The 11057-nt window shown below is 48.2% G+C and overlaps 2 protein-coding genes across 2 annotated transcripts; both read left to right on the top strand.

Annotated features, from left to right (window-relative positions):
• The first annotated feature begins 330 nt into the window (after positions 1 to 330).
• Positions 331 to 5135, top strand: Flad1 (flavin adenine dinucleotide synthetase 1). Its single transcript, XM_076932769.1, has 6 exons — positions 331 to 471; positions 1165 to 1292; positions 2274 to 2372; positions 2457 to 2646; positions 4754 to 4827; positions 4915 to 5135. The coding sequence occupies exons 1-6, from the start codon at positions 424 to 426 to the stop codon at positions 5048 to 5050; spliced, it is 675 nt and encodes a 224-aa protein (XP_076788884.1). The 5' UTR covers positions 331 to 423; the 3' UTR covers positions 5051 to 5135.
• Positions 5136 to 5297: 162 nt separating this feature from the next.
• Lenep (lens epithelial protein) lies at positions 5298 to 6229 on the top strand. The gene is made up of 2 exons (XM_034500764.2): positions 5298 to 5810; positions 5898 to 6229. The coding sequence occupies exon 1, from the start codon at positions 5572 to 5574 to the stop codon at positions 5755 to 5757; it is 186 nt and encodes a 61-aa protein (XP_034356655.1). The 5' UTR covers positions 5298 to 5571; the 3' UTR covers positions 5758 to 5810; positions 5898 to 6229.
• The last annotated feature ends 4828 nt before the right edge of the window (positions 6230 to 11057 follow it).

Here is an 11057-nt window from a genome sequence, read left to right as displayed (position 1 = left end):
GTTGGGAGAAGCTGTCGATGGTGCCCTCCTCTGCCCGTCTGCATTACGGTACAGATCCTCGAACTGGTCAGCCTTTCAGATTCCCGCTGGTCTCTGTCCGAAATGTCTACCTCTTCCCAGGAATTCCTGAGCTGCTGCGACGAGTTTTGGAGGGACTGAAAGGACTGTTCCAAAACACAGCTGTACAGTTCCACCTGAAGGAGTTGTATGTGGCTGCGTCTGAGGGCTCTATTGCCCCCATCCTGTCGGAGGCTCAGGCCCACTTTGGGCGTAGGCTTAACCTGGGTTCCTACCCTGACTGGAGCAGCAACTACTTTCAGGTGAAGCTGATTCTAGACTCTGAGGAAAAAGAACCCTTGGAGGAATGTCTGGCCTATCTGACTGCACGTCTGCCCCAGGGATCACTGGTCCCCTACTTGCCTGATGCTGTTGAGAAGGCTAGTGAGGCTGTGTACAAACTCGCTGAGTCAGGTAGGAGTCTCCTTGGGAAAAGCCGTGGGGATCAGAGTCTGGGCTCTCCTCTAGGTTTAATAATGCTTTCAGAGGGCTTCCCACAGATGCAGGAAAAGGTGGAAGAGTCTCTGTTGATGTATTCATGCTCCCAATAATTACTGACACCTCCTCTCACCAGCGCTGTGCTGGGGGTCAGGGTTGGTATAGCTTGTCAGAACTGGTGTGCTCTACAAAACAGGTTAGCTGGTAAGCCAGTGGTTAGAGGTGAGACATGATTCTGAAGTGGATTCCAGAATTCCACACCAGAGATACCAGCTTTGATCTAGGGGAGAAGGGTTCTCTGGACAAATAAGGAACACTGAGAGATGGGGATTTGGTTGCACCTGGAGGTAGGCAAAAGCAAATATGGAAAGAGACTAGCTGGAAGCCGGAGCTGCGGAAGACGAAGGGAAGCCAGAGCAGCCCATACTCCCAGCCCTCAGTCCCTGCCCCAGAGGAAAGACTAAAACCATGGTCATGTGAGGTGGGGTTGAAGAGCAGGCAGAGGCAGACAATGCAGAACAGCATGGAAGGGTTTGGATTTAATCCCAGAACACCTGGACAGTAGTGAAAGTCTTTAAGCAAGGGTCACATGAGTTCTTTTACAGCCATATATACCTAACTGACATTCTCTTCCCTGCCTGCATGGCAGGGTCTTGTCTGGGGAAAAAGGTAGCAGGTGCCCTACAGACCATTGAGACTGCGCTGGCTCAGTACCACCTCTCCCAGCTTTGTGTGGGCTTCAACGGGGGGAAGGACTGCACTGCCCTCCTGCACCTCTTCCATGCTGCTGTGCAGAGGTAAGCCGACCCCTGGGAGCTAAGGCCTCAGAAAGACCTTGAAACCTCTCCAGCTCCCAATCCCAGAAAGCAGAGCGATGGGGTACGCAGGTGGCGCGCTGGAGGAAGATAGCTAGGTGATCAGTCAGTGCCGTTCCCCCGTATTTATTGAACATCTGGCATATATCTAACCTCAAGTCTAGGTGTGTAGTCAACCACAGGGAATTCAACAGGTCCAGCTGGGGAGGTGAGATTTACTGGCAATCATAGAACCTGGCATGGTTGCAGTCCCAGCAGTCAGGAAGTGAGGTTGCATCATCTGAGCTCAGGAACTGGAGGCTAGCCTAGGGAGTGTTTTCTATGTGTAAGCACCTAGTATGTGCGTTAGTCAGAAGAGGGTGTTGGATCCTCAGTGCCAGGACTTACAGATGGTTGTGGGTTACCATGTAAATTCTGGGAATAGAACCCAGATCTTCTGCAAGAGTAACAAGTGCTTTTAACTGCTGAATGAACTCTTTGGCCCATGAGTTTTAAAGCCCCATCTTTAAAAAAAATTCTCAGCTGGCTGTGGTGGTGCATCCCTTCAGCCTCAACAGAGGCAGTAGAGGCAGATTGCTACGATTTGAGGCTAGCCTGGACAACATAAAAAGCCAGTGAAACCCAGTTTTTTCCTCAGGGCAAGGGGAGTTTTTAAATCTTGTAATAAAAGAACTGATGCTTGGGTTTGAGATTAGAATGAACTAGACAAACCGGCACACACCTGCTGTGACATAATGAATTACAGGACAGCCTGAGCTACACAGCAAGACCCTGTCTGAAAACAAAGGGATAAGAGATCAGAGTGGGCTTCTCAGGAAATGGGTCTGAGTTCCTGGATGGAAAGGATAAGGAAAAGGGAGAGAGTATGGGTGTTGGTCCCAGGGGCCAAAGAGAATACTGAGCTCCCTGGAGAGCAATTTTCTTCTCCATACTGGCAAGTCTATGGATCCTTACTCTCCCCAGAAAATTTCCTGATGTTCCAAAACCTCTCCAGATCCTGTACATTCGTAGCATCTCGCCCTTCCCTGAGTTGGAACAGTTTCTGCAGGACACCATCAAGAGGTATTGGGACCTAGAGGGTTGGGCTCGCAGAGGGCCTTGGGAGAGTCTACCCTGATCCTCATCCCTGTTCTCTTCCTCCCTAAGGTATAATCTGCGGGTGTTAGAAGCTGAGGGTAACATGAAGCAGGCCCTGGGTGAGCTTCAGGAAAAGCACCCCCAGCTGGAGGCTGTCCTGATGGGCACTCGACGGACTGACCCCTACTCCTGTAGCCTCAGCCATTTCAGTCCCACCGACCCTGGGTGGCCTTCATTTATGCGTATCAACCCGCTGCTGGTAATGAGACAGGACTGACTACCTCCTGTCCCTGTCCCTGTCCCTTCCCAAGACACCCAGTCTCCCAAGGCAGGCAGTGCTGGTCATTCATCCTTTTAACCAATTAAACTGAGCACTAATTCAGTGGCAGGCATTGTGCTTTTCACTGTGGACAAAACAGTGACCTGGGCCTGTGCTGTCCAATATGAGAGTAGTCATTTGTCCATACTTGAATTGTAATTGAACTGAAATACACATTATGGGGCTGAGGATGTAGTTTGTTTGGTGTGGTGCTTACTCAGTGCACCTGACAACCATGTACTCATGATTGTAAGTTCAGCCTTCAGGGCCGGGCGGTGGTGACCCACGCCTTTAATCCCAGCACTTGGGAGGCAGAGGCAGGCGGATTTCTGAGTTCAAGGCCAGCCTGGTCTACAGAGTGAGTTCCAGGACAGCCAGGGCTACACAGAGAAACTCTGTCTCGAAGAAAAAAAAAAAAAAAAAGGTCAGCCTTCAGGAGAATTAGAAGTTCAAGACGAGGGCTGGTAAGATGGCTCAGCCAGTAAAGGCACTTGCTCCCAGGCCTGATGACCTCACTTTTATCTCCAGGGCCAGTATGGCAGAAGAAAACTGACTCTCACACATTCCCTGCCTCCCTCCAAAACACAAATAAATACAATTTTTTTAAGGTTCAAGGACAACCTTGCCTGCATAGCTTAAGGCCAGTCTAGACGTGAGACACTATTTCAAAAATAGAAAGAAAAAAATACAAATTATTAAAACCACTGAGAGGCTGAGGTAAGAGAATTGTGTGAGTTCAAGCCCAGCCTAGTTGAAACCCTGTCTCCAGAAAACAAAAACCCTGAATTATTTACTTTTAGAAAATGAAATTTGCTGGGCAGTAGTGGTGCACGCCTTTAATCCCAGCACTCGGGAGGCAGAAGCAGGCGGATTTCTGAGTTCGAGGCCAGCCTGGTCTACAGAGTGAGTTCCAGGACTATACAGGGCTATACAGAGAAACCCTGTCTCAAAAAAAAAAAAAAAAAAAAAAAAAAAAAAAAAAAAAAAAAAAGATGAAATTTATGGCATGTGATTCATAATGTCATTTTTTAAATTAGATAAAATGTAAAAATCAGTTCTAAGGGCTAGGGATGGGCTCGGGTGAGTCTCTGCCTAACTTGTACAAAGCTACAGGTTCAATTCTTAGCACCACATAACACCAGGATGTAGCTGAGCTGGTGAAGGGCCTCCCTGGATGCACAAAGCCTAGGATTCAGTCTCTACCACCATGCCTGCCCAAGCCTGACCATCACTACTCTTAAGTAGAAATCACTGGGGACTTGGGAGAACAGAAGTTCAAGGTCATTCCCAGCTCTACGGTGAGTAAAAGGCCAGCCTAGAATGTGTAAGACATGCCTAGTACACACCTCACCTCCCAGCGGGTGGGAAGATAAGGCAGGAGGATGGCCATCTTGACAACTGCATGAACTACACAGTAAGACCCTGCTCAGAAGAAAGGGAGAAAGAAAGGAAAAGGAGGAAGGAAAGGGAAGAAGAAGAATTAAGCCAATATTTTATGTGTATGGGTGTCTTCCCTGCATGCATGTCTGGCTACCATGTGCACACCAGGTGCTTGAAGACACCAGAAGAGGGAGTTAGTACCCTCTTCTGGGGTACAATTACAGATGATTGTAGTCACCATGTGGGTGTTAGGAATTGAACTCAGGACCTCTGGAAGAGCAAGCTGTGCTCTTAACCTCTGGGCCATCTCTCCAGCCCCCAAACTCACCTCTTAAGTTATCCTAGCCACATTTCAAATCCTGCACTATGAGACAACATGTGGCTACACACTTCTACCATGACCGAAAGCTCTAGGCTTAAAGACAGCCCTCACCATCTGTGTAGAGTTTATACCACAGGGGTAGGTGCCTGGGAACTGAATCAGGCAGAGGGTAAGGACGTTCTCTGTCTCTCTACTTAGCCCACATAGAGCCAGGTGCACTCGAGATCCAGATACCAAGCCTTCCTCAAAGCCGTGGGAACAAAAGTACCTGGGATGGCCCCTTCCCAAGATGCCCGTGGTAGGTATGGCTGAGGACAGTTCTAGTGACTGATTGTCATTTCCCAGGACTGGACCTACAGAAACATCTGGGAGTTTCTGCGGCAGCTGTTTGTCCCATACTGCATCCTGTATGACAGAGGGTAAGGTTGTTGAGGGGCTAGGGCGAGAGGATGCTGGGATAGAGAGAGCCCATGCATCAGCCACGTGCTCCGGTTTCAACATTCCAGGTACACATCACTGGGGAGTCGGGAAAACACAACACAGAATCCAGCCCTGAAGTGCCTGAGCCCAGGAGGACACCCCGTCTACCGTCCGGCATACCTACTGGAGAATGAGGATGAGGAAAGGAATTCCCGCATGTGATCTCACACAAGCTGGGGACAAGACAGAGGGAAGAGGGCTGTCCTGGGGTAACCTGTCATGTCAGTAAAGTGTACCTCACACACCATTGTTGGTGCCTGTTGCTCTGGCTGTGACTTCCTGCTCCAAGGTCAAGTGAGGCTGCCAGCTTTGAACTGGCAGTGCTCACTCCGGGCCCCGGAGTAAGGTAGAACACACTAGAAAGGACTGCTGGGGACAAGACTCAGTGTCAGCCACAGCCAGAGCTCACGAAAGGACCAGAGGTGGCCAGGCAGAGCACTGCTTGCTTGGAAGGGAAGCTGAGCTTTCCTGGCTGTGGAGGATAAAGGATGAAGTGGCCAAGCCCGCCCTTCTAACCACCATCCCCGTTTGAAAGGCTGACTCAGCCTGCTCCGGAGGCCCAGAACCTTCTTTTGCTAGACCCTAGAGCCTTTGTTTTTAGTCATGAGGCCTGAGGGGGTGGGGACATTGGATAAAAGGTCCCAAAGGCAGCATCCACACCCTTCTGCTGAGCTGCTGTTCACATGAAGCCACCAATGCAGCCCCTGACTCAGGCCCTGCCCTTCTCTCTCAGAGATGCCCTTCGAGGCACTGGTCTCCAGGTGCCTGTCATTAAGATGGGCACAGGGTGGGAGGGCATGTATCGAACCCTGAAGGAAGTTGCCTACATCCTTCTTTGTTGCTGGTGTATCAAGGAACTGCTGGATTGATGGTGGCAGGGAACGCCCTTGTCACCCCTGACACCAAGACCTGCACCACTCAGGTGGGGAGGGGAGGGCAGACTGTCAGGAGGTGGGGCTGCAGCTTCTGGGGTGGAACCTGCAGCCCAGCTCTCCCATCTTTTCTATAGCCCTAAGACTCCTGGAGCCAGCTGGCCTTCACCAAGGATGGGCCACAAAGAACTGAAGAGTGAACCATGAACCTTTGAGCTGTCCATCCGTCTGACCTGCCTCATCCTGGGGCATCTATCCTCAGCTCCTGTCTTTGCTGTGCTTCTGGTACACCTGAGCTTGGCTTGCTGGCTCAGACTCCAGTGACACTACAGCAGGATCTCGTATTCCTCCAAAATCGGCACAGTGAGCCCACCAACCCACATACTTGAAGAACCAGGAATGGACTGCCCCTAAGATATCTGGTAATCACTCAACTATAAATATAATAAATAGGCTTTGAGGCCAACAATTCTGAATGTTTGAAGGGCATGTGTGCTTGGGAATGGCTTGGAGCCAGAGAGCAGGAAGAAAGGCAGATCTTGGGAGTACTGAGACTGGGAACCAGCTTTGCTGCCTCTCTGGTGCCAGAAGAGCAAAACAGAGAAACCATGTTCCTCCCAACCTTTGTGTAGAGAGGACAGAATGGGTAGATCCCTATTCCTGGGTGAGGGCCAGGATGCTAGGATGAGGACCCAAAGACTCAGCCTTTTCCCAAAAGGAAGTGTGACCTAGGCAGTTCCCTGTCCCTAAGGAACATGGAAAGCACACTCAGCTAGTCCCCAGCTGTGGAAGGAGTCCTAGTTCAGACACAGCTCTAAGAGAAAACACCCGTGTAGTCATACCACCCCTTGGAGCCTATCCCAGCACACCTGTGACAGGACAGTCTGCATGAGTGGACTGCCTCCTGACTTCCCCTTGGCAGCCACCAGCACACGTTGTCTATGAACCATTAGCAGCCCGTGCACGTGTACTTCCACTTGTTCATGCCCACTTTCTCTGAGTAGCACTTTTTGGCCTAACTGTTGCCCAATGACCTGGAGGTAGTATCTAGTTCTCTGCCCACCCCCTGGAGCCAGCTCTTCTTTGGCCTTTTGCTTAGTTAACTCCTTTTTCTCTGGGCCTGTTTGTTTCTATTGTTGGTTATCTGGTTGTTTGGTTGAGTTTCAGTGTTGGGGACTGAACCCAGGACTTTACACCTAATAAACTCCCTATATCACAGCCTGATTTTTGTCATATAGATACTGTATGTACTAGTTGTGGTAACCTGTACCTTTAATTCCAGCATTTGGGAGGCAGAGGCAGGAAGATTTTGAGAGTATCCTGATTTACACAACACATTCTTCAATGAATATAAATTGGATAATCAAACCTTAAAATTAGTGAAAGAGACAAAAGAAATAAAAGATTTTTGTCCTTTCAGAAAAAAATGGAAAATAAAAACAGTGGCACTGACAGCTGTGCCAGGCGGTGGTGATGGCTCCTCAGCTCCCTTACTGGAATCAGGGCTACACAATGAGACCCTATCTAAAAAAGAAATGAACATAGCCAGGCGGTGGTGGCGCACGCCTTTAATCCCAGCACTTGGGAGGCAGAGGCAGGCAGATTTCTGAGTTCAAGTTCGAGGCCAGCCTGGTCTACAGAGTGAGTTCCAGGACAGCCAGGGCTACACAGAGAAACCCTGTCTCGAAAAACCAAAAAAAAAAAAAAAAGAAAAAGAAAAAGAAATGAACAGATACTTTTCTAAAGAAATACCATATAGCTGGGCACTCAGGAAGTTGAGACAGAAGTGTCTCCCGTACAACAGCAGCCTGGGCTGTATGTATACTTCCAAGCTATCTCTGGGTACATAAGAAAGCTGTCTCAAAATAAACAAAGAGAAAACAAAATTGTTGGAATTCAGCTCAGCAGTGGGGTGCTGTGTAAGGCCCTGAGATCTCCAGCAAGGTGTGTGTGTGTGTGAGTGTGTCTGGGGGAATCACATGACAGTGTACGCCTAAAGTAAAGAATTCTAAAAATGCTGGGAAGTGTGTCATGCCTGTGAGCCAAGCATTTGGAAGACCGAGACAAGAAGATTGCCTCAAGTTCTAGGTCAGCCTGGGCTAGAGTGAAACCCTGACTCAACAAACAAACAGAAAACAACAACAAAATTCTAACAGCAACAGTTTCTCCAAGCCCAGGTTCCAGGAGGTAACCAGCAGATAACGTACACAAAGATGACATCTTCAGTATTCAACAAATATAACTTTACTGTGTTCCAGTCTGGGTGTTTTGGATGAATAGGGCCCTGAGTCCTGTCCCTGTGAAGTTTGCATTCCAGGAGGTGAGAAACCCCATCACACTGTAGAGTTAGGTATACAGATATGATTAGGTGTTGGAGCAACAAGAGAATGAGCCAAGCCATGAAGGACAGGTTAGAGTGTTGAGGCTTTACTTGTTTGTTTTTAATGATGTGTATCGTGTCTATGTGCTAGAAGCATCAGCTCCTCCTGGAACTGGACTTGCAGGCCAAGCTGCCCAAAGTGCTGGGAACCAGGCTCAGATCCTCTTCAGGAGGTATGTGCGCTCCTGACCACTGAGCCATTTCTCCAAACTGTGTAGAGCTTTTGTAGTGGCTAAAATAAGGGGTAGAGCAAGGTGCTGAACATGAGCTGACCTGAGAGGGCACTGCAGGGAGGAAGGAAGAGTACAGGGATGCAGGCTATACGTTAGTGGCTCACCTCAGAACTGAGAATGAGCCGGATTCTCTGTGTGGTTTAAGACAAAGTCTTACTATGTAGCCCAGGCTAACCTTGAAATGTAACAGCTATCTCCCTGCCACCATGAGTGGCTTCTGGACTGGACATGTTTTCTCATGGTTGGTTGGCACACTGCACTGTGCTCTCCACCTTGCATTCTCTGTGAGCTTTGCATAGGATATCCTCACAGTACATCTAGTGCTTCCTTCCTTTCTTTTTCAGACTTTCAGAGTTGCTGAGAATACAGGTGCATGCCTTTTCTTTCTTTCTTTCTTTCTTTCTTTCTTTCTTTCTTTCTTTTTGTTTTGTTTTTTACTAGTATGCCCTTTTCTTTCTTAGGTTTGACTTTTGTTTTGTTTTTAGAGACAGGATTTCTCTGTGTAGCCCTGGCTGTCCTAGAACTCACTCTAAAGACCAGGCTGGCCTGGAACTCACAGAGATCTACTGCCTCTGCCCCTGAGTGCTGGGATTAAACAGGTGTGCCACCGTTCCCAGGTCATTGGTTTGATTTTTGAATCAGGAATCCTAGCTGCCCTTGAATTTGTGGCAATCCTCCTGCCCCAGCTTCCCCAGTCCTGGGATTATAAGAATGAGCCACCATATTTGCTCATAGATCTGCAACATACAGGTCAGAACTGCTGCCTGGTTGCTTCTGAGCTCTCCCTCTTGCCCCAGAACACTGCAGAAAGGAGAAAGGCCTGATACAGGTAGGGAGAGGTTGGTGTGCAGGCAGAGATCCTACCTTCCCATTGAACCTGGTGTTCTCCTTTCTCCTGAGTCTGCATCTGCCTGGCCGGCTCTTACCACTCCCTAATTCAACCCAAGCTTGCTACCTTCTTTTACTGAAAGTCTAAGCTGAGCAGTAGAAGTAGATTCCAGAGTCTGCGGTCTGAGCACAAAGGCGTTTGCTAGAGGAGAGGACATTTGGCAAAGGGAGGTGGTAGACAGAGGACACAGACTCCGAGCTGTATGCTGTGCTGGGACAGGGGGTGGGGAGCTGGTGGGAGGAGAGAGGAATGAAGACCCACAAAGGCTCAAAGGGAGCCACAGCTGGGAAAAGCTTTCACAGGGGAAGACATGTCACACAGTCTGGAAACACTTTCTAGAGTAGATGATGCTCTGATCCTTCTCACAACCGTCTACTTTAAGCAGGGTGTGGTGCTCATGTTTATAGTCCAGTACCTGAGAGGTGAGGGCAAGAGGATTACCTCCAGTTTGAGGCTAGCCAGGGCTACACAGTAAGTTCAAAATTAGCCTAGGCTAAAGAGTGGCCCAGTTTCGAAAAAGCAAAATAATTTTTAATTTTATTTTATTTATGTATGTGAGTATGCTTTCTTCAGACACACCAGAAGAGGGCATCAGATCCCATTACAGATGGTTGTGAGCCACCATGTGGTTGCTGGGGATTTAACTCAGGACCTCTGGAAGAACAGGCAGCCAGTGCTCTTAACTGCTGAGTCATCTTTCCAGCCCCAAAATAATTTTTTTAAAAAAGTCTCAATATGTAGCTTTGTCCCACTCACCATGTAGATGAGGCTGGCCTCAAACTCATAAAGATCTGCCTGTCTCTGCCTCCTGAGTACCTGGCTTAAGTATTTTTTTTAAAGTACACTTCAAGGTTGGCAAGATGGTTCAGTAGATAAAGGTGCTTGCTGTCAAGCTTGATCATTCCAATCCCCGGACCCACAGGATGGAAAGAGAGAACCAACTTCTGCAAGCTGTCCTCTGACCTCCACGCCTGAGTGTCTGTGTGCTCAGGAGGAAAAGTAAACTTCAAAAGTAGGCAGGCTTGATCGTGGTGTTGAAACCTTATCTCAGAACCAAACAACAAACAAAAGTCGAGCACACACACAGAGAACTAGGCAAGATAATGTTAAAGAGAATTATATCACATCAATTTGAATAAACAGGCCCAAAAGGTGAAGTGATTCATCCCAAGGTCAGAAGGACAAAACTCTTTAGTAGAACAGATATTCAGTGCACCTACATTTTCACATCTCGACTTTAGGGCTTGCCAGATGGGTAGCACACAGACATCTATTTTCCCTTCTATTCTAGAAGCTGACTTGGGAGGTTTGATCCCAGGAGCTGGAGAACAGCATGGGCAATATAGTAAGACTCCTGTTCAGAAAAGGGGAAAAAAAAAAAGAAAAAAAGAAAGAAAGAAAGAAAGAAAGAAAGAAAGAAAGAATCAAAATCAGGGTTCCTCATTAACCTTCCTTCCTCTTCTGGTTTAATTGAGCCAGGTGGTAGTGGTACAGCCTTTAATCCCAATATTCTTTAATCCCAGCACTCAGGAGGCAGAGGCAGGCGGATCTCTGTGAGTTGGAGACCAACCTGGTCTACAAAGTAAGTTCCAGGACAGCTAGAGCTACACAGAGAAACCCTGTCTTGACAAACCAAAAAAAAGAAAAGAAACAACTAGTTTAATGGCCCAGGAAGCTGAGGCGTCCCTCCTAAACTGCACCTGATTCCCATCAAAGCTCCAAGCTCACTGTGTCCTTCGCTTCTTGGATCAACTTAAGGTCTCATCTAAATACATATTGACTAGAAAGGTTTTCC

The sequence above is a fragment of the Arvicanthis niloticus genome, chromosome 4 (assembly GCF_011762505.2).
Source record: "Arvicanthis niloticus isolate mArvNil1 chromosome 4, mArvNil1.pat.X, whole genome shotgun sequence".
In the NCBI taxonomy this organism is placed as follows: domain Eukaryota; kingdom Metazoa; phylum Chordata; class Mammalia; order Rodentia; family Muridae; genus Arvicanthis; species Arvicanthis niloticus.
Note: the sequence above shows the minus strand (reverse complement) of the source record. Positions and strands in the feature narration are given on the sequence as shown.

Excerpts from the sequence above, each read along its gene's own strand:
- Flad1 (XM_076932769.1), top strand. The coding sequence starts at position 424 with ATGCTGTTGAGAAGGCTAGTGAGGCTGTGTACAAACTCGCTGAGTCAG. Across the intron at positions 2,647-4,753 it reads TGCGTATCAACCCGCTGCTG|GACTGGACCTACAGAAACAT; the intron begins GTAATGAGACAG and ends GTCATTTCCCAG. Across the intron at positions 4,828-4,914 it reads TGCATCCTGTATGACAGAGG|GTACACATCACTGGGGAGTC; the intron begins GTAAGGTTGTTG and ends TCAACATTCCAG.
- Lenep (XM_034500764.2), top strand. The coding sequence starts at position 5,572 with ATGAAGCCACCAATGCAGCCCCTGACTCAGGCCCTGCCCTTCTCTCTC.